The sequence below is a fragment of the Ostrinia nubilalis genome, chromosome 3, assembly GCF_963855985.1.
Source record: "Ostrinia nubilalis chromosome 3, ilOstNubi1.1, whole genome shotgun sequence".
Taxonomy (NCBI): Eukaryota; Metazoa; Arthropoda; class Insecta; order Lepidoptera; family Crambidae; genus Ostrinia; species Ostrinia nubilalis.
In genome coordinates this window covers 6,253,215-6,273,969 of record NC_087090.1, presented here as the reverse complement: position 1 = coordinate 6,273,969, position 20,755 = coordinate 6,253,215, and the positions used below count along the sequence as shown (strand labels likewise).

Below are 20,755 nucleotides of genomic sequence, written 5' to 3'. Positions count from 1 at the left end.
TAAATAAGTAAGCTCACGATTGCTAATGTTCCTGTAGCTAGTTTGTATGTACATATTTCTAAATAGTAGGTACTTAGGTGTATGGTAACAAATCTTAATTGGTAATTATTACTTTTAATTAGACATGAAATCTTTTCATCGTCAGGATCCTGGGTTTTGTCAACTAGGTAATCGCTATCTTTGTATGTTACAAGACATTGTAAGGAAATCTACGCCACAATCATCGCCTAAGTACCCAGTTATGTTAACTGGTCATAAAATAAAGTTTCTTACAAGATATCACTATCTAACTACCTTCCATGAAAAACACTGTTTATCGACTGGACATTAGGTGTTGACTAGGTACTTAAGTTCTATAAACTGTAAACGAAGGAAGAGCAAAATCACTTACCTGCTATCCTCCTTTGAACGGTACCTTCTATGACAAGTTTTCTATGCTTTAGTTTAGTAGTTCTGCTTAACAGGTAGGATAAGCAAACCTGAATATTTTTTTCTAAAAATAAGTAATATTTTAATATCTCTAAAATGTAATGCATGTTAGACATTTAACTTTTAACTTAATGAGAAAACTTACATTGTAGAGAGCGGATAATTTAGAATTATCGACACTCAACGCGTAATAGACTACGTTGCACGTTGCTAAGAGGTGGAGTAACCTAAGTATAGATCAAGTTCGTGCTATTAGAGACTGGAAATTTTTAGCAATTAAAGAACAATGACATTGCTATCTATTTAGAAAATGAACTTATTATTTGATCTCAAAGGCCAAAGTCAAGAACGTAATATCGTGATTACTTGTCCAGTTCCTCTAGCACGAAAAACTTTCGTCTTTGAATCGCTTACGTATTCGACAAAAATCAAATTCAACAATAACAACGATCTCGATTGTCAAAATTTGTTCGCGCTACCGTTTCTCATACTAAGTTAATTTTACACGGGCGCTGTTTAAGTTTTCATACTAAGGCTGAGTTGCACCACCTTATTTTAACCGTAACAATAACCGGTGCTTTTTGTATGGAGTTTGAAAGATTTTTGAAGTTTGTCAAAGTTAAAGTAAGATGGTGCAACTCAGCCTAAATCAATATCGAGAATACGCAAACGATTCGAAATTGAAATATATTCGTGCTGGTGGTACAGTTCAATCTCAGTTCGAGCACATTTTAATGACACTATTATGTATGCCTACTTAGGTTGTAAGAAACTGGTAATTTTATAAATAGCTATTTATAACAAAATTGCCAGTTCCTTATAACGCGTCCTATCTATTTTATGTTGTTTACCGTTTATGGCGCCACAACGACGCAAATGAAAAGCTGCAAAAATCGGAAACGATACCAAAAAGAAATCAAACTCGGGCAGATCAAACGCACGATACGATACGTGATCCGCACTCGCACTTGCTTATGAATTTATAGCGAACGGTGTATTATTTACTAGCATTATACGCACAATTTGCGAAGCTGTCGCAAGGGCCGGCTATAATTTCCCGATGGCAGCAGATCCATCAATAGGCCCTGTTCCCACCTTGACGAACCGTCAATTTTGACGGGCCGTACGGTACCAGGTTTGTTCTCGTGTCCATTAATACGGGAATGAAATAAATTCGTCATATTTTTTTCTTTTAACATTTCTATTCTTCTCTTCAGATTCCAACAAGTTTAATGGAATACCTACTTACACTTGAGGTGTATTTTAAGTAAGTAACTAAAAATAATCAAAACTGTTCAAAAGCTTTTTCAGTTGTTGTATTTTTGATGCATTTGAATTCCAATTCGCATCGCATTCACAATGTACAGTAACGTCACTCGATTTAACGACAAAGTCCTTACAAAGTCGAAATTTTCTTGACTTTGTTGGCTTACATTGTTTTCTATCCGCTCTACCATGTCACTCTCGTTCGTTTCAGCCAAATGACGTCCACTGCTAGACAAAGGCCTCATCGCTACCGCATCACCGCATCCAGGTTCTTCCCGCGACATGTTACTCTATTTAAATAAAACTCTCTAGAACGTCAAAAAATTTTCAGTCCCTTGAGTGTCGTTATGTAGAGTTTACACTTTTTAAAATGGATGTTTACGGAAAATTCATACAAATAATATTAGTCTTTGTTAAAGTTAAACCAAAGTGTCCTTTTTAGGTGGTTCTATTGCTACTAAAACAGGAAGTACATTATTATTCTGTGCTAAAACTAACAAAATTTAGATGACACGCTATTTAACTAAACACAGTAAGTACAAAAGACAGTGTATTATACTAAACTCTATTTCATTTCCAAAAAGTATACGAAAAATGCTGATTTTTTTTTAATTTAGCTACGTTATTTAACATCTGAAAATTATCAAAAAATATCTTAAGTCGGCGTTACCGTCAATCTAAATTCAGTCGGTATTTTTTTCAAAAGTTGTACCTAGTTTAGGATAGTTTGTATTTATCGATGTGAAATCATCTTGGTCATCCTGCTGAAGATGCAATCTAAATCTCACTAAAAAATGTTTTAAACTAAAAGATACCTAAGTTCCTAATATTACCAAAAACCTCTAATTATAAGTAATGTACGGTCTATTCAACATCCAACATCTATTCTCGCATCCGTCACCGTCAAATCCCCGTCGCACAATGGACCAAAGTCCGATCGCCCGAGGCTCCGGCCGCTTTCAATTTGTAGCCCGCTTACATCCACGGCAATTACCGGACGGAAGGCCGCTCATCATCGATACGCGCTTAATAATGCCTAATGACACTTAATAAAGACGGAAAATAAAAGTGTGACGATTATTTATTGTCTGTCCCTTGAATTGGAACTGGGATGGATTGCATTCCAATGATCGATCACTGAAGTCCTTTCAAATTGAGTAAACCGTTTTTAATAGCGCATTTTTTTGTATTGGACAACCACTAACGACATTTTCAAATCATCATTAAATTAACTATTTATTATTACAAACCTTCTTGTAAGTATGTAAGTACTGGCTTCATTTGTTTTTTTATTCTTTTAATGCTCCTGTACGAATCTCGCAGATCGTAGCGCCATCTAGCTGAAAAGAACTCAACGATGGTTGCGAACAAACAAGCTGTAAGCCCATATTGCAGTTTATTTTTGTACCGACTACTTTAGTCTCATCCAGTCCATCTTGTCAAGTCCTATCTATCCTTATACCTACTCAACTAGACTACTCTTTGTAAAATGTGTGACAATCGTTACGAAACTTAGTTACGGTGACGCGTATGATGTATGTATTTTACAAACAGTTAAACAGTATCATCTACAGCCCCTACATATTGCATGGAGCCCTCACCCTATTAAAGGGTGGCACTGCAATTTGAGTGTCTTCTTAAATAGAATTGATTTTAAAATTATAACGCTTACACGTTTCATAACTATTTCATAACTATAATATTTTTTTAATTCTTGAAAATTTAATAATGTATTTGCATTTGTTTTCATTTCATAATGCTTTTCGTTTTTAATGTAATTGCAATTTTTTTAATTAAAATAAACGTTTCATAGGCGGCCTAAATAGTGGTTTGAAAGGAGGTAACTTTTCCGGAAAGTTTCCTGAAAATTGTAGAGTCCATCTTTGAAAAGTGTAGATTTCACCTAATTTGAGCCTAAGAACTTGCTCGTCTATGAAAATTTTTCTTTTTCCTTTTCATACCAGCTTTGTACACTAAATAAAACAACAATTTGTTTGGTTTCCATTTATTAACACTTAGGGACGCGCCCTGATATGTGTCGCTACTTTTGCGTGATGCTCACACCTTAAAATCTAAGTTGAATTACAAAATCTGTTTTATTAAGATTTAGTGATTAAGGCTTGGTATTTCTGCTAAAGTAGGTATTTCGCGCTGTCAAAATCTGCGCGCGCAATACTTCGCCGAAGACAGCGCGCCAAAGAGCTCTCGCGGCTACACAGTATAGAAATACGCAGTTTGGAAATACGCAGTTGGTTAGGTTAGGTTGACTTCCTTCCGTTCAAGCGTCACACTCACAGCACTTTCTAATACAAATCATATCCAAGTGATACAAATTAAAACAACTTTCAAAATTTTTGGGAATATATTTTAGAATCGAATAAACATAGAATATAACTGCCAAAGTAAACACGGTTCAAAGAGGCGTGGCGTCACCCGACCTTCCGGAAGTTCCGCGCCGGCTAAAAGAATTTCAAGATTACGTCACACGACCTATCGGTAGATCCTCGGGAGCTTAAACGATTGGAAAAACATTTTATGATCAGTTACTCGTAGTAGCGATTATTTAGAGCTTGGATAATAAATTATAGTTGTTGCAATTCACAAAGCTTTGCATGTGGTTAATTACATTAATCAGTACACGCATCAATTTTGTTCAGTCTTTTTGTTTATTAATAAACTAAAATTGCATACATATTTGTTTGTATTGGTCTGGGTGTTTTCTTTCCATAATTTATGTTTAACGTATTGTACGAGCCAGTAGCACGTACCAAATTGCGCGTCAGCATTTTACATTGTTTCATAAGTTCGCGTCACATCAGCATTTTTACTCTACATTTATAATTTCATCAGTTCATGTTCGGTCATCGTTCATACCGTGCGCGTTCTCACTATCATTCTATCATTTAGCATAAGTATCAGTCTATCAATACAGTTATATCAGTTTATATCAGACTTTCATTCCTCTCTTCTATCAGCAACATATCACTCAAGAGCGTACAAACCGTACACGTATGTACGGGGCTCTGTATCTAAAATCACTATGAGCAATAAGCATCACACACGGTTACCTGGAGTGCATTACCGCAGCAAAAAGCTTGCCATCTTAAATGAACGGTATAATATCGAGGTTTCGTCAGTACAGTTGCGAAGAAAGGTGTTTGTGTAGTGTAGTTGAGTTGAGAGGTCAGATTATTGAAATAATAAAACGAACATTTTATTTTTTAAATACATTTTGAAAATAATTTACATTACAGATAACAATGAGAGGATGACATTGCAAGGTGGTGCCAGTCCAGTCTTAAATCCGTTGATATATGCTGCATCTGCCATGTTTTTGGCTAAAAGATTCTTCTATCTTGCAGTTTAGACTTTTATTACAGACCTCAGACAGCATTTTTGGAAAACTTTTACGCATGGTGGAGGAAGGGACGCTCTAGAGACTCAAGTCTAGAAGGAGTCACATGAACTCCAAGTTTTAAATCCGTTGACATCTGCTGCATCTGCCATCTTTTTGGCTAGAAGATTCTTCTATCTTGCAGCTTAGACCTTTAGCTACAGACCTTAGACAGTATTTTTGTGAAAATTCTTACGCATGGTGGAGGAAGGGACGCTCTAGACACTCAAGTCTACAAGGAGTCACATCAACTCCAGTTTTAAATCCGTTGACATCTGCTGCATCTGCCATCTTTTTGGTTAGAAGATTCTTCCATCTTGCAGCGTAGACCTTTAGCTACAGACCTTAGACAGTATTTTTGTGAAAATTCTTACGCATGGTGGAGGAAGGGACGCTCTAGACACTCAAGTCTACAAGGAGTCACATCAACTCCAGTTTTAAATCCGTTGACATCTGCTGCATCTGCCATCTTTTTGGTTAGAAGATTCTTCCATCTTGCAGCGTAGACCTTTAGCTACAGACCTTAGACAGTATTTTTGTGAAAATTCTTACGCATGGTGGAGGAAGGGACGCTCTAGAGACTCAAGTCTACAAGGAGTCATATGAACTCCAGTTTTAAATCCGTTGACATCTGCTGCATCTGCCATCTTTTTGGCTAGAAGATTCTTCTATCTTACAGCTTAGACCTTTAGCTACAGACCTAAGACAGTATTTTTTATTATTTATTTGTGTCAGTGTGCTCTTCTAAAGCGTGTAAGACGATTGTATGTAGGTACTATTAAAATGTAATTTTAACTCATTGGTTTTGTCTCATATTTGAGGAATGTACTATGTATCATGAGTAGAGTCTTCGTTTAAAAGGATGCGAACTATTTAAATTTCAATAGGTAGACAAAATTGAATTGAATTTAAGCTTTCTCCAGTAACACTGATATTATTATACTGTGACTCATCAAAGTCATCATTGTCAAAAATATTGACAAATCGCGAACTGTCACGGCCAAAAAACTGACACGCGTGCGTCCTCCGTAAGCGCCACCGCGCGACTGATTGAGATTGTCCAAGCCGTCATGGACGATTTTTTCCACATTTTTTAACATAGTAACTAAATAAGACGCAATATAAAAATTTCATCCGTTAAAAGCCCTCAAGTTATTTCTGAACTTTAGTTTAGTAAAAGATTTAGAATCTCAAATCGCTTATTTTAAAAATAAAACCATAAATAGAAAACGAATAGAGGTAACTTTGGGAATTTATTCTATCGAGTCAACTTCATCAAATCGTGTTTCCATCCGTTAATAGCCCTAGAAAATATCCTCAACTATGCCCAATAAAAATCTTAGCCTTTAATTTTACTGTTTAGTACCTCAAAAATGAAAAATGAAAACCTCATTTTCGCCATTTTCTCTGCTACCCGGCCTTAATAAAAACATTAAAATGTGTAAAATATCTCATCTAGAACACTTCTTTGGTTTACATTTTGACATCTGAAAACAATATAGCCAAATATTATAAATGTTCCGGATCATTAAGGTAATATTGTTGTTAAATTAAACAATAACACAAGTTTTGACATTGTATCCAATCCATTGACTTTTTTACTTGGCCCCAGTGAACATCCAAATAATTAATAAATTGCATGTCATGTTTACAGGCCACAGTATGGGACAGTGAAAACGGGTTTGGACAAAGATACATTTCCAACTCAGAAGTGTGATAATTACACAAGATCATACAATTATGACACAGTCTATCTTCGATATTTAGATACGAAAATGAAAATACAATGATCGAATTGTTTGTTTCAGTTACTGTTTATAATTTTTAAATCCAATATTTGATAGCAATTTTAGTATATTAGCTGAGAGCTACGTATACGGAATATTACAAACATTACTAAATCATTTTCTCAATTTTCAGTTATACTTTTCACTTATCCCCCTCGTTTTCATTCATCTCATCAAAAATGGGTGCCAAGAGTCGATGAGTCAATGGAATCAATAGTGACATATTCTATCACTTTTAACATAATATTATTTGTGCTTTTTCGTGAAATAGATATAAACATAGGTAAGGCATCATATCACTGCAAGTTTTGTGTGACAGTGTGAGCAACACTTGTAAATTATTTTCTACTAATATTGTAAGACAATACTTCTTCGAAACCTCTTATTACAAACATCTAGGTGACCCTTTATATACAGTGCTTATCCTACAAAAATAATTTAGTCAACCACTATACAAATACATACATTTTATAAGGTATCTTAAACAAATGGAATTAAATATGCTTATTAATTACAATGTACACACATAATGTTATTATAATAATATCTAAACAATGTTAGTATTATCACCGATTTGTAGATAACGGGACAAAAGGAAACTCATGAAAATAAATGTGAGTCATTGAATCATTATTGGAAAGAGACAAATGCATAGTTTAAAATTATGAGGAACGCAACGCTACAAAGTTATATTTTAACGTTGTTTCATCTCGATGTGTAGACAATGAGATAACACGTCAAATGGAATGTTTTTTATAGTTTTGTAATTAGTAATTTTCTTTGGTTAATTAAAGATTTATTTATTATGCTAATCTGGTTCTGTGATGCATTGTGCAATAAGAATCAATTGTAACAAGTTGTAAGTAAATAAAAAATCCAACAAAATAATGCTGACGGTACTGAAAAGCAAAGTTAAAGAGTGTAGGTAACTATTGTTATTTTATGTTTTCATAAGTATCAATTTCATAAAATCTACGTTAAATACAATTCAAAATATCTTTTTTCGGGTAGGAACCTTGAAATTATATATTAGAGTACATCTATCGATAATCTTACGTTTATTTAATACATTCGATTCTCTATTAAGGTACTAGTTTAAAATTCACATTAAATATTCGAAGTCCCGTCGATCTCATCTCCCATGTGGAGTATCGATGAGATCGGATCTCGGTAGTCGTCACAGCACTTTTGAAATCACCACTAAGAGTTTGGAATGGTTGCGTGAATTCACAGCGGGTGTCGTGGCGAGGGCGAGTGGTCAGGTCGCGTGGGGGGCGCGCCGGGGTGCGCCGGCGGCGGGTAGGGGCAGTAGCGGAGCGGCGCCGGGGGCTTCTGCAGCCACAGGTCCGGCGGCAGGGCCAGCGGCTGGGGCCACGCCGTGGGCCAGGCCCGTCCGCCGAGGGCCAGCAGTTGCAGCGCAGGAGGCGTCCGCGCCCAGGCCGCTCGCTTTTCAGCCTCTTCATCTCCACCAACTCCGCTCGCCCCACTTGCGTACAGCCGTAACGGAGACCGAAGTAGTTGCTGCTCCATCAACATCAGCTCCATTGGATCTCTGAAGAAAAAGAGAAGAAATAGTTTTAGAACGTTGAAAGGTTACCAAATCTTAGGCACAAAATGATACACACAGCTAAAATCTATGATGTAAAAATAACTTTGGATCTAAACTGCAGTAAGTATGACGACAAGGATTCTGCGAAAACATACATTTTGCGTGTTCATATGTTTGCCAGTTTTCAGCGGTCCGTAGTCTATAAAACCGTGTTCGAGGAAAGATGAACAACTGGCCATGTGCGCTCGCAGATATCATAAAATTTTATAAGTGTGATTATGACTGTTATTACGGCTAAAAATAACACAATGGAAAAGTGTTAACGTGCTGGCCGACTGTGACACAAAAGGTAAGATAACAAATAAGATAGGATGAAAACATGAAGAGTGGTAATCTATTCACACAATATCTCTCGCGATTGTTTCGCTGAAGCCGGTTTACGAGTGCAGCGCGGTTAACGAGGCGTCCCGGCCCTTAACTGCGGTGCGTGATGCCCTTTATCGGTTCCCGGAGGTTGTCGCGACCGCCACCGAGCACGCTTCCCGTTAACCCGCTATTTTCGCCTCTCTACGAAACTATCGACACCACTCACTTACAAGCGTACAATAATGCATCTCACGCCTCTCAATAGAAATCAGACGGAGCACGATCACTTCCCTATGGCGGGAGTTATTGTGTACCGAGGTGTTTATTAATAACGGGCTGGGTCTCGAGATACACTGGAGCGTTAAATGAGCGTAACGACACGGCTGGCTCGAAGTGAGCCTCAAAATTGGCATGACATCATGAGATGGCGTGTCGAATTTAATCTATCACCGCTCGAGCGGCCGCGGGCGCCGGCGCGTTCTCTCCAGAAATTAAAACAGGTAGTGGAGAGCCCACACGTACGTGAGACATGGATTTTTTTACAAACGATCTAGCTTGAAAAAAGTGAATAATGGGATATTAGTGTTATCGTAACCGGCGATTATCTCGCCTATTGCCGATCATTTAGCCACTTCACACGAAATCAACATGTGTTACCGCAACACAAAACACGCAACCGTAATCAAAAATAGTGGATCAAAATTATTAAGCATCTACCTACATCGAAGAAGCACACAATACACAATCTATTACACCTTTAATTTTTAGATCATAATATTCTGTACAAATCGACTTCATCTGTTAGTTCAAGTCGTCAACCAGCGTATAACATAAAGTGAAGTCGCGTGAATTGGCGTGTTTTTTATTAGTTAGCGCGGTTGATGAAATCATAATCCCTACTACGTGACGTGACAGAGGGACCTTGGTTACTTAAAAAAGATAAACCCAAACTTAACGGGGTTAAGTTTGCAACAACAATAAAGAAATAGCCATACAATAAAGTCACACGATTACCACCAATCAAGACCAGTTAATTTTTAACTAACACATTCCTCGACAGTAATGTTTTAAAATTTACACTTTCGTTTGCGACCAGTGAAAGGTCGTAAGTACAGTCGTGTTCTTGTACGAATCAGAGCCAGTTAGTCTGGGTGGTTATGTCGTTTCGGGGGCTGTGGGGGCGTTAATGGCGTATTTATTATGATCCCGGTATCAGCAGTAATAGCCAACACTCTCCGCCGGCAAATTACAGGGCGGCGGCTCAAGAGGCCCGCCGCTAGGGCCGCGCCGAGCCAGCTTATCGATATCTCGCCGCGGTTCACGCTTATCGACATTGTGCTCGAATGCATAATGTTGCCATCTGATTATGAAATGAAATATTGCTTCCTTTCGGTATAGTACTCAGTTATGTTTATGCACTGGACGCTGAAACGCATTTGTAATTTACATCTATCTGATCCATCTCTTTGAAATAGTGGCTATTATGCTACCCGGAAAAGTATTTCATTTAAATAACTCTATGCAAGAAGCACAGTTACAGGCTACTAATATAAGAAAAGTCTTGATACATTTCTGCTTAGTAGTTTATCGACATTTCTTATCGACTAGCATTAACTCGCGTCATACATTTCACAACATTATCCTATAAATCGTTCAATCCAACATATCTGAAACATTGGAAACAATTTCTTCGGTTTTCTACAAAATTTATTATTATTGTAAATGACATTGGGAACTTTTTGCCCCACTTTTCGAAAAGTAGCGGACACAAACGAAACCTATCACAGATGATACATACTAATATCCAATGAATTTCCGTGCATTTTTTTTTTCTCTCTTATATGGGAATATTGAGAAAATGAAGTTTTAATATTTTATTTTATTTTACATTTCGGTAACATTTTTGACGACCTCCGTGGCGGAGAGGCGCACACACCGGTTTTCAAGGTGTGCCGGGCCAATCCTGAGGTCCCGGGTTCGATTCCCGGCCGGGACAATATAGAAAACGATCTTTTCACATTGTCTCTGGTTTGGGTGTGTTGTGGTTCGTCGTTCCCGATTTCCATAACACAAATGCCTTAGCTACTTATTTTGGGTTGGAGTAATATATGAGATGTTGTCTAATATTAATTTAAGTATTTATAATATTTTATTTATTTATATTATTTTATTTATATTTTTTATTTATTTATATTATTTTATTTACTTTTATTGGTTACTCTGCAATGCCAAACAACATAACATGTAAAAATATGAAATCGTTTTAGACAAATATATTTTCAACTTAGACTCGTCATATCTCAGAACTCCCATATCTCACAACATAGCGCTTTAAGTGAATATACCTACAAGTATAAAGCTTTGAAATAAAATACGTTTCATTTTTGTCCGCCCTGGGGCATTTTCTCATATTAAAGTTCCCAATGTCCTTTCATGTTAAGTCGAGTGACTATAACGGGTATTACCGCAATGACGCCTAAAGACATTTAAGGGACGTAACTGTACGTCTACCTCCGCCCGCGGCGTACATGCAGTTGTCGTTAAAGTTATTTCTAGCTCGCACCTAAGTGAATCGCATGCAATTAACGAAGAGGTGCGTCCGAGCATAAATATAAATCCTCGCCCGCTAAATATCGGCCCTGATTGAGCGAGGGGCGTATCTTATTAATTAATGGATGAAAAGCCGCCTCGGCCACCACGCGAACTAACTCCACCGCCCGATTCTCACACAATGGCAATTCATCATACTTATTGTCTGACGATTTCGGACGTCAGCGAAGGAAGTCATTAAGGTTGAGCGCCGTTAGGCGGTTGTTTGGAACATTTTTATTTATGGCGGTGTGAATTCGGCAATCTAAATAGAAAGACTATTGAATGCCCTCATCAGAAGGTGGTGAACAATGGCCGGCGAAAGCAAGTACCTACCTACTTAATCGGGTTTCGAAATCGGAATACGGATTGTCAGCTGGCAGCTGGTTGAGTGGCAATTTGCATTGAGATGTTATCAGCACTCCTACGCATTGGGCTGAATTAGCGCGGCGCCGGCGCAGCGCACGGTAGCGGCGCCGGTGACTGACACCTATCAAACGCACCGAGCGATATAATATGCGAAGGCTCTAATTATTCTGCCTTTTATTCCGTTACACGCGAGTCGAGATCACGGTCAGGTGAGAGTACAGCTTATAAATTACGTACAAGTATTATTTTAACACTATTTTATTTGATGGAATGAGATATGTAAATTGAACGTTTAAATTTCAGAAATAAACAGTATAATTACACAAATTCTGGAGGTGAAGTAAGCATGGTTTATTATACTTATTTACTAGCATACTTATGTTAATGAACCTACCTAAGTACCTACATGATTTTTTCATTCATGAGAACACTTGCGTTCACTTAAAAATTTAGAAACTACACCGCTTCGTAATGAAAGTAGCCACTAATAATTTTATTAATTACATCGATGAAGTGCACATTGAGCACACACTAGTTAAAAGCTTGCATAATTCGATATTTTCTGATGGCGGGCAAGAAAGAGCTTCCAGTGCCGGTAGATGGCGCGACGGGCGGCGGATGCGGGGTAATTGCATCGATAACATCTCGAATTAGCCGTCAATCACTAGCCCAGTGAACTATCATCGCACGCCTATGCAGTATCAATTAATCCAAATCGGTAGCCGTGTACTGACGCGCACTGAAATTAGATTATTAATAGACTCGATAATTCTGCAGATCATGCTCGGGAGGTGCTTCGAGAAAGGAAGCAATATTGCTTAATAAGTGGTTCGTTTCAAAACGGACCTAGTAATTTGGGTATTTATTAGACGTCGATCGAGCTTTTCAATTAATTAGAGGGAATTAGGCTACCGCTCGATAAGTTAATAAGTTTCCAGATTGGATCGATATTCAAATTTCTTAATCAAAATATTTAAAGGCGCAGCCCAGTGTCCTTCGGGTTCTCTATCACTCGTCGACATCTGCGAATTAGATGCAGCTGAGCTCTAATTATGGCACAATCGACATTACCTCGAGCCTTTTCTCTTTTTAGAGTTCGAGTCGAGAATATTACTCGGTCCATAAAACCAGACAAACACCTGACCGCGAAAACGTGTCCGGATCACGCCTCCGGTGAACCGGTCGGCCGAAAGCGCATCACACCGATGGCCAGATAATAGAAATGCGCTTTAATTTGTCGTTTAGGGCATAATGAGGGCGAGGCCTGTGATTACGCCGCCGCCGCCGCCGGCCGCTGTTGACGTGAGCCGTTTCCACTCCCGCGCCGCTCCCCGCCCTCATCTCGCACATACTAAGGATCTTTGAATATTGAGATGTTATTTCTATAAAATAATATTGGTTTCCGTAAGTTTATGTTTTCTTTCTTTTGTGCTTTATTCAGGTAACGTCGATTAGAATTGAATATAACAAAACACTAGTAGAATCCATATGCGATTAATAAAGAAATCATTGTAATTTTGTTTTCTTTTGTTGTTTTTTTTTTCTTCAATTTGGTTTATGTTTTATCTCATTTTACAGTCTATTTCATATTTTTTGTTTATTTTATGTGTATTTATTTGCTACATTTTAATTTTAAAGCACCTTCAAAATATTTATCCCTAAAGTTAACTGGTAGAGACTGCCTTAAGTTCGCCATATGCAGAAATCAATGTGGTGTTTCTTTTATCTTATCCGTAAAGTCTAATGTCTACTTATTTAATTTTCATTGAATGCACCGAAAAACATTTTTTTCTGTTAAGCCCAAAGGTGACAGAGAATGTCTTACGTAGAAAATTCGCCTATCAATTTATAAAGGGAACTGTTAAAGCTTTGTTTTAAGTCGTAGTCTCGTAGTAAGTCGAGATCCCTCTATAAGTGAGATCCCATGGTAAGGCTCTGGGAACGCCCGCGCGATCTCGTGCCTGTCGGCTAATTCGCGCTTCCACGCCGGCCATCATTGGAATAACTCCAAATTAATGAGTACACAGAAACAGGAATTCGCGAAACTCACTGTTACGTACAAAGTCTCACGATTCCTGAATAATATAGTGATTTACAGTGTTTAAGTTAAGTGTCTACGTCGAAGTACCTATTTATTTACTAAGAACAACAATTGTTGAAATGTAATGTGTTGAACTCTACCAACACGAATGAGTTGAGAAGAGGCTGGGGAATCCCCTAACTTCTGAATTTGTGAAGGACTTTTAACATAGGCAAATCAGACAGCGATAGAGCTTTTATTAGACACAATACGAAAATTCCTCTCTTAGAAAACATACAAGCTTAAAGCTTTTACAATGCAAAGACAAACTTATAGTCAGGTGGTTTTAACTTGACTCACTGAATACATTAGATGAGGTCATACTATGTTATTAAATATTCCTATTTTATTTAATCATAAACTTAAAATGGCAACACCAATATAACCCTGTAATCAAATTACTTGCCACATTCCTGGCAACTCGTAAAGTTGACACCATTTATTTAATACTAGTGTGCGCGGCACTTACAGGCTATCAAGAAGAAGTCATTATAGAATAAACTTTAATAAACTACAGAATATTACCACGTTCGCAGCATGTTGCACGACCTCCATCTACGATTTAGAGACTAATTGTCAATAATTTACTTACGCAAATAATAATTAACCCAACTAAGGTCGAAAGGTGACTGCATCCTTCGTTATTAAAAACGTATGATATTTATACTGTTAGGATTATCAATCTAATGGAATGAATATAAACTAATCGTACAAAAGTCTAGTACCCATAGTACAAGCTTTGCTTAGTTTGGGACTAGAAGCGCAGTGTAAAATGTCCATGGATATTTATTTATTTATTATTATTATTTATTATAAAAGTAGCACGCAGCTTACAAATAGGGGGGAACTTTGATTTCCAAACTGATTTTTGTTTGCTTAGTAATATGAAGACGGAATTGAAGTGAAGGAATTTTCTTAGATTTCAGTATAAAATCAAGGGTTCATATCTAGAAGAAGTATCGATTTAAAGAAGTTAAGAAAAAGTTATTATGGAAAATATAGGTAGGTACTATTATACCTTATAGTCTCGACTTAGGTACATAAGTAACACACATCAAGTGTGTAGGTAAATATTTATTGCAAAGGAGCACCTATTACAATCATTCTTTAACTTTAAGGCTATCAATAACATTCTACACTCTTACATTAAAGTCAAAATAAGCATGATCGTGGAGTTTGATGTAATTTAAAAAATAAGGTAAGTATGCCTTAGTCCGATGAAGTTACCTACGAATGACATACCGACATGAAAATAGACAGTAGATAGTCATGAAGTGACATCGCATATCGCCGTCAATTAAAAACGTCTCATTTGCAAAGAGCCCATTATTTATTAGATACATTCAATATGTAAATAACGTTGATAAACTGCCGCGTGCACGTCACATCTGTGCTGAAATATTAAACCTATAGAATACCTATGATAGAAGTCTCTATAAGGTCATCGCAATAAGTTGAACTGCTCAATTGCTAATGCTAAGGGATTTTTTTAATTAGTTTAACTAATCAAAATTACAAATAAAGTTCTGTTTTAGTAACGATCTAGGTATTCAGAGCTATAATTTCTGGAATTACACGACCTAATAACAGCTTAACCTTTATTTACCATTTTTATTTCAGTCGTAACAGCACCCTTTTCTTCATTCTCAAGACCACTGAATCCAAATGAGACATTATATCCAGACATAAAATTCAGTACGAATAGGTATTACAAATGCGAAAGTAACTAACACCCGTATTCACAAACGATGCTTGCTTATGTGAATCAGCAAATCGAACGCACATAGAGCTCTGTGATTGGTTCGTGTGTGAGCCTATGCGTCCACGCGCACTGTGAGACCTCATAGTAATGTTTGTGAATACGGCGTCTGTCTGTGACCTTTTGACGCTTAAATTGCTTGATCAATTTAGATTGAATTTGGTATAGAGATAGGTTGACACGCGAGAAAAACATTGGATAGTTTTTATTATCCCGGTTTTTGAAAAAGCAACACGACGGTGATAGTCTTTTTGTGACAGACAGAAATGAAGCGGGCGAAACCGCGGACAAAAGCTAGTGATCAATATATTTTATCATTGCATCCACTATCAATTCCGGGAAACCGAAATGGATTGTGAAATGAAATAATTTAACAATGACCCTACAATTATTTCGGAATAAAATAGATGTGGGAGATAACCACGGAGCGGGATCGCGATCGCAGCAGCCTCGTATCGGGCAATCAGGCGAGCGTTTTTAATCTTTTATTCATGTTAAAATCGCTCGCCGCGCAAATTGCAGGGCGGCCGACCTAATGCCTTTCAACTGTTGCTAATAACCTGCCAATTTATCAAACCTGCCTCGAGCTCCGAACGTATAGATTTGGAACACTTTAGAGTTATTATGGACATGTGAGGACGACCGTCAGATGGGTCCTTTAAGTAACCTTGGCTTTGACGGACAGAGCTTTTAAAGCTGTTTAGAGGCGCTAATCGATGTCGACCCTTACAATTTAAGTATGAGGATAATAAGTTTTTTAAGGTTTCGCTCAGAAAAGGTTTTAAACGAGCCGGCTTGGTTGTCGAATCGAGTCTGCACAAAATCGTTTAAGCTTATTGCGGTGAATAATCTTTCTTTCATTATTTCAGGTATGTGAGGACACCAACGTAAACAGTCAATAATCTGAGTATGATAGATACTTTGTAACTTAATGTCATGACATTAAAGAGTAATGAATAAAAAGAGAAATTATAATGACTGGTGGTATTGTCGTTCCCACTCTAGTGGGTAAAACATGGATTCTATGTAGGTACATGATCCAAATTGGGTAGCTCTGTTTTTTTTTATTTAATCTTTACACAGGCTGAGTTCCACCATCTTACTTTGACTTTAAAAATCTGTCAAAATCCATACAAAAAGCACCAGTTATTAAAGTTACTGTCAAAATAAGTTGGTGCAACTCAGCCTTAAATTTCAAATCAAATAAAAAATTATGTACTAACCTATCAAAATCCGTAAGCCTCGAGGAATCTCTGAACCCTTTCGCGAAAGGGTTCGAGTCAATCTTCAGTTTTGTGATGAGTTGGTTCTGGTATGCCGTGACAGCCGTGAACACGGTCTCAGGGAACACGAACGTGCGGTGCTGTTCACGGCAGAGGTCCGTGATCGGTCCACCTCCGTCGCGAACCTTCACCAAGTGGATCCTGGGCTGGTATCGGTGCATGGAGTTCAGGACGATCTGTAGAGGAAAGGGGAAGGTTTAGTGATGTAGAAAAGATGAAGTGGTCTTATGTGTAAAGTCCACAACACAACAGTCTTCTTAGTTTATTGCAAAATAGAACCTACTGCTACGAGATAAGATGTAGCATACTGTTATTACATTACTGCTTCTCCGTCCGTAAATCAACGATATTAATTCTGGACTTTTCTATGCTATAAAAATTGAAGCTTAAATAGACAATTATCAAATCGTAATTGTTTCAGCTCCACTGAAGAAATCTAAAACAAACATATTTTACGAATTGTCTAAACGAGCTGACAAAGTTGATATTAAATATTTTACTTTGGAGCTAGTAGTAAACAATATTATTGTTTACTGTTATTACCTACCTAAGTTTATTGTTTGGAAAATTCGCTAACGATCTATGACTTCAGCTCGATATTGTATTTTCGACTAACCTAGATATTGCCTTGATAATCACTTCAAATTTATTACTCTAAAGTCGACAATTGGATTTTATGATCGCTTAAGGGCATTCGGCTAAGGTTGGCACAAACCATAAAAACAAGAGCTTTTCTTTAATCACATAGGAACAACCTATTGGTAAATTACTCCAACAAGACGTATATTAATTACCACAATCATCAATTTTCTCTATCATTAAGTGCTTAGTTAACCCAATAGTTAATATTCCTCAGTAACACTAACCATTAGTAGTCCAGTCAATGAATGCCTTAACGACGGTGTAGAGAGAAATCCGTGGAACACAATTTCTGACCTCGGGACTTTATTTAGCCTAGTTAGGTGGTGAACATAGCAAAAGTCCCCGCCCTTAGCCCTTGAGCCGGCGGGGAGAGGGGGTTTTAAAGGTACCACTTTTCGGTTTTTCGCTTAATCCTCGGAAACTATGCGTCCTAGTGACATGACTACTATGAACCAAAAAAAGCTTATTCAATTTGCTACAGGTGAGACCGTCAAGTTTTGCTATATCTTGTATAGTTTTTGCGGAATCTGCTCTAGAAGGTCTGTAAAATTGGAAGTTTTATTGTTGTCTTACATGTTCCTTTCAGGAGAAAATCGACTAAATCAACATTGAGCAAACACTAGACATGCGGGAGCATGATAAGCCTAGTTCCATGGAGGGGACTGCACCGTGCGTATATTTAGACGAACCAATTAGAGCCACTTTTGACTCCTCATCATTCAAAAACTACTGTGCATTAACACTTCAAATTTGGCTCATGTATTGAGACTTGCAAAATATACATCAGCTTCAAATTTCATAAATATACCTCAAACGGTTATTTAGGTATTGACGTTCAAAAATCGATATTTAGAGCACTAAAATCTATCTATCACATGTGAAATGTTGAAATTTACTGGTTTTTTATTTGTTCCTTTGTATTTACATAACTACCTTTCTGGATGCCAAATTTGAACCTTCGAGGTCATCTGGAAGTGGTTAGAATTTGGTCTACAGGTCAGACATGTAGATTTTTGGACGTCAATATCTAAAGAACCGTTTGAGGCATATTTATGAAATTTGAAACTGATGTATATCTTGCGAGTCTCAACACATGAGCCAAATTTGAAGTGTTAATGCACAGTAGTTTTTGAGTGATGAGGAGTCAAAAGTGGCTCAAAGTGGTTCGTCTAAATATACGCACGGTGCAGTCCCCTCCCTGGTACTAGGCTTAACATGCTCCCGCATGTCTAGAATGATTGCTCAATGTTGATTTAGTCGATTTTCTCCTGATGGGAACATGTAAGACAAAAATAAAATTTCCAATATTACAGACCTTCTAGAGCAGATGCCACGAAAACTATACAATTTCTAGAAAAACTTGTCCATCTCACCTGTAGCAAATTGAATATGCTTTTTTTGGTTCAAAGTAGTCATGTCACTAGGATGCATAGTTTCCGAGGATTAAGCGAAAAACCGAAAAGTGGCACCTTTAAACCCCCCTCTCCCCGCCGGCTCAAGGGCTAAGGGCGGGGACTTTTGCTATGTTCACCTCCTAACTAGTCTAAATAAAGTCCTGAAATCAGAAATTGTGTTCTACAGTTTTCCATCTATAATGCTTTATTGACTGGACTATAGATATTATGACAGTCTTGTAAAAAAATCTTGCTTAGCAATGCATTGGAATAGTGCATTAGTTCGTTGTAAGACAGATGTTTATTGAATGCATTTTTTATTCATAGGTACGTGTTATGTTAATACGTTGCTATTTACCCGAAGCCAATATCATTAGTTAATGCGATCAAATTAATGATGCCATTAGTGGATCAACTTAGACCCTTTTAAGGAAACTGGAGGACATGAGCATTATATTACCTACTTCCTATTTCAAATAACTTCAGTTGTAATCGTAAAAGGACGTGTGATAACTCTATTATATCGCAATTTATTGCAAATTGTGTAATCTCATTAGCTCCTTATGAGCTATGAATTATTTTTACAGCAAAATACCACAACAAAGGATTACCGACAATGTAATGTAATGTAATGTAATTAACGAATCTTTTTGATTTAATTTGTTCTAAGCTAAAATAGATTTATTAATTTGCAGGAAATAAGCAGAAAGTAAATAGTTTATACCTATAGATATTAGAAAAGCGAGATTTTTCCGATAAAATTTTTCATTGGTTTTAAGATAAGAATGTGACATTAGACACTTTCAAATTCTGTTATCAAAACAAGATATTGACAGACTAGAATTTCACAGCAGCCTGAATAGGGAGATGCAAAATATTGGCACATAAACATCTTTAGGCTGAGTTGCACCATTTTACTTTAACTTTAACAAACGTCAGGAATATGTCAAACTCCATACAAAACACACCGGTTATAGTTATAGCTACAGTTAAAGTTAGAGGGTGTAACTCAGCCTTATAGTTTGTCAAAGTTTCCCACTAAAAATATATTTAAGACGAATTAAGTATACCCAAAAAGCCCTATTGCTTTGTTATGCTTTTCAATCTTGTTGTCTTTTTCGTTTGTTCGTTTCAACCAAAAGACGTCCACTGCTGGACAAAATAAGCCTCCCCCTAGGATTTCACAACGATCTTTTCCAGATCGCCGGTCCACCAAATTTAAGGCCTGTTTAAGTCTTCCAATAGACAATGTCAATTTATTTATATACGAAAAGTCCATTTCTTACATTTGTATACAATTTAAGGTTGCAAAATTAGCAGCAAAGAGATTTAAAATCGTGTTTTGTGTAGCAATAATTTTGGAATAATTGGATATAAAGTTGTCGCTGGGGCCAAATAATACATCATTTCATTTATTTGTTCGTGACATTGCATAAAATCTCATTATTTATTTTATTTTTTTCAATAAATATCATAATGATTAACTTTGTGTGTTTACTTTCGAATCACCGCAGTACATAAATTGTACTAAATTCATTGATTGTATTGTAATTTAATGCCAATTATATTTTTGGTAAAGACAATTAATTAAATTGTGTTGAAAGTCTTTTTAATTCATCTATGAAATGATTTGTAAGTTCTTATAAAACGTCAATGTAATTTCAGCTTTATTAGGATTTTCTAACGTCCCAAACTTGCCTAACTCGAAACATAGCGACGGCTAGATTTCTTACGTTACAATATTTTAGTGATCAGCTCAACTAATTAATAGAAAAGTAACGAAATTGAGTTCCAATACTTAAAGTAAGGAAGCATATTGTATTGATTGAGTGTATTGATGTGCGAAAC

The 20,755-nt window shown here is 36.9% G+C and overlaps 1 protein-coding gene across 1 annotated transcript in view; it reads right to left on the bottom strand.

The window, feature by feature from the left end:
• Positions 1 to 8,103: 8,103 nt before the first annotated feature.
• Positions 8,104 to 20,755, bottom strand: part of LOC135088153 (T-box transcription factor TBX20-like) — a 79,076-nt gene continuing 66,424 nt past the window's right edge. The window contains exons 5-6 of the mRNA XM_063983039.1: positions 16,812 to 17,047; positions 8,104 to 8,428 (exon numbers count right to left, since the gene is read on the bottom strand). Coding sequence (XP_063839109.1) covers positions 8,104 to 8,428; positions 16,812 to 17,047 — 561 coding nt within the window. The remainder of the gene's footprint in view (positions 8,429 to 16,811; positions 17,048 to 20,755) is intronic.